Source organism: Rutidosis leptorrhynchoides, chromosome 3 (genome assembly GCF_046630445.1).
Source record: "Rutidosis leptorrhynchoides isolate AG116_Rl617_1_P2 chromosome 3, CSIRO_AGI_Rlap_v1, whole genome shotgun sequence".
Taxonomy (NCBI): domain Eukaryota; kingdom Viridiplantae; phylum Streptophyta; class Magnoliopsida; order Asterales; family Asteraceae; genus Rutidosis; species Rutidosis leptorrhynchoides.
In genome coordinates this window covers 582,813,042-582,814,936 of record NC_092335.1, presented here as the reverse complement: position 1 = coordinate 582,814,936, position 1,895 = coordinate 582,813,042, and the positions used below count along the sequence as shown (strand labels likewise).

Here is a 1,895-nt window from a genome sequence, read left to right as displayed (position 1 = left end):
TAGGAATATGAGTGATACTCAGATTTAGGCCTTAACATTATATATATTAAAACCCTTCCGGGTACTCCTTGGATTTATGGAGCAATTTGTGGAGATGGGTTGACCTCAACATCCCGACTTTTATTTCGTGGGCAGCTTGACTCGAGTGGTTTTCCACTATCCATTTACCGATCGACGATAAACTCGTCTCTTCTTGATTGTTGGTGCAACTCTTTGACATATTTGGTAATAGTGTGCTCTTTGGTTCGACTCGAATGAAGAAAGAGATTGTTTTTTATTCCATAAAGAATTTTTTTTTTAATTGGATAGTAAGTAGAAGCAAATGTAATTTTAGTTCTAACTCTTGGCCTATTAAGTCATTGTAATTGTTAGGTCCTCTCTCTAATGCCTTACTAAGGGTTGTAGTGTTAATTAATATAATATTTCTCTTAAAAAATCGATTATTGATTCTTAACTTGTTTAGAGTAAGTTAAACTAGGTCAATAAGTTAGTTTTGCAGCAATTTGGTGGCTTCTTACCTCCTACAATTGTCTCTTCAATTCAAACTTTATTCGCAAAATACATAAAACGACATTTTTAAAATATTAAAAACTCAAAAACTACTTAAACAAGATTCGACACTACAACTAGAAATAACTATAACTCAAACCTATCTAAGAATATAAGAAATGAGCGAATTCAATTCCTTATGAGTAACACCACCATCCGCCATCGACTTTCGTAACTCACCACCAAATTCCACCGCTTTCTTCCTTATCGCCGCCCCATCACTCGTATCCATTAACTTCCTAACAACCTTCTCAACCATCATAACCATTAACAACTCATCTCTACACACCCAGTCCCTCACAACCAACCTAATCCCTAAAACATTCGACAATAAAAATGCGTTATGCAGATGATCACTATGACATGGCAACGCAGCAACCGCAACACCCGTAGTCATAGCTTCCAAGCACGAGTTCCATCCAGAATGACACAAAATCGCACCAGTTGCCGAATGGCCCAAGAATTCAACTTATGAGGACCAATCGCGAACAATCAACGATGTCCCCTTAACCCTCTCTTCGAACCCCTCAGGCAAATTAACCGGCTCGCCCTCGTCCTTGGTTCCAAATACGTCCTCTTTATCTGAATCTCGAAACACCCACAAGAATCTTTGCTCACTTTTTTCCAAACCATCTGCGAGCTCTTTGATTTGTTCATTCGTGACGTTATAGTGGTCCCAAAAGTTATATAAATTACCGAACTTTTAGGTTGCTTGTCTAACCATTGCAAGCACGTGTGATGCACGTGGTTGCTAATACCTTCTGATTTGTTCTCCACTTGATGAAATGGGCCCACTGTGTTGGGAAATTACGGTCTCACTAATTCTCACCACCCAGCTCAACAATAATAGTAAAGAAATAAGAATAATACACAATACAAGATTTAACGTGGAAACTCCAAAACAGGAGAAAAACCACCGGCCCCCAAAGAGAGAAATACACTATATCACAAATTGTTACAATTATATAGACGACTCTCTTAAGCCAACTACACTCTCCAAAATATTTAACTAATACAACTCTCAAACAAGGGTAAGAAAGAAAGAAATAATCAAATACTTAAAGTGTATTGATTGGTGCAATTTGGAATGAAGACTTAACCCCTCTTTTATAACCAAGAAAGTCCCCTCCAACTTTTTCCTCCCACCTATGTGGGATAACATCCTTCACAAATACTATGCAACCATATCCAATTCTTCTAACCAAAACTATATTCAACAAATCTCCACCTTTTGGATAGAAGAAGATAACCATGCTTCCATATTGCAAGGATAACCGATGTAGACGCTTCCTCGACGACAACTTCAAGATCCTCATCTTCATGCCGTTGACATTATCTCCCAAGAG

At 38.0% G+C, this 1,895-nt stretch overlaps 1 protein-coding gene across 1 annotated transcript; it reads right to left on the bottom strand.

The window, feature by feature from the left end:
* Positions 1-649: 649 nt before the first annotated feature.
* Positions 650-946, bottom strand: LOC139902144 (zeatin O-glucosyltransferase-like). The gene has a single exon (XM_071884796.1). The coding sequence runs from the start codon at positions 944-946 to the stop codon at positions 650-652; it is 297 nt and encodes a 98-aa protein (XP_071740897.1).
* Between the last annotated feature and the right edge of the window lie 949 nt (positions 947-1,895).

What these genes read in the sequence shown, in the direction of transcription:
- LOC139902144 (XM_071884796.1), bottom strand. Translation starts at nt 946, where the DNA reads ATGACTACGGGTGTTGCGGTTGCTGCGTTGCCATGTCATAGTGATCAT.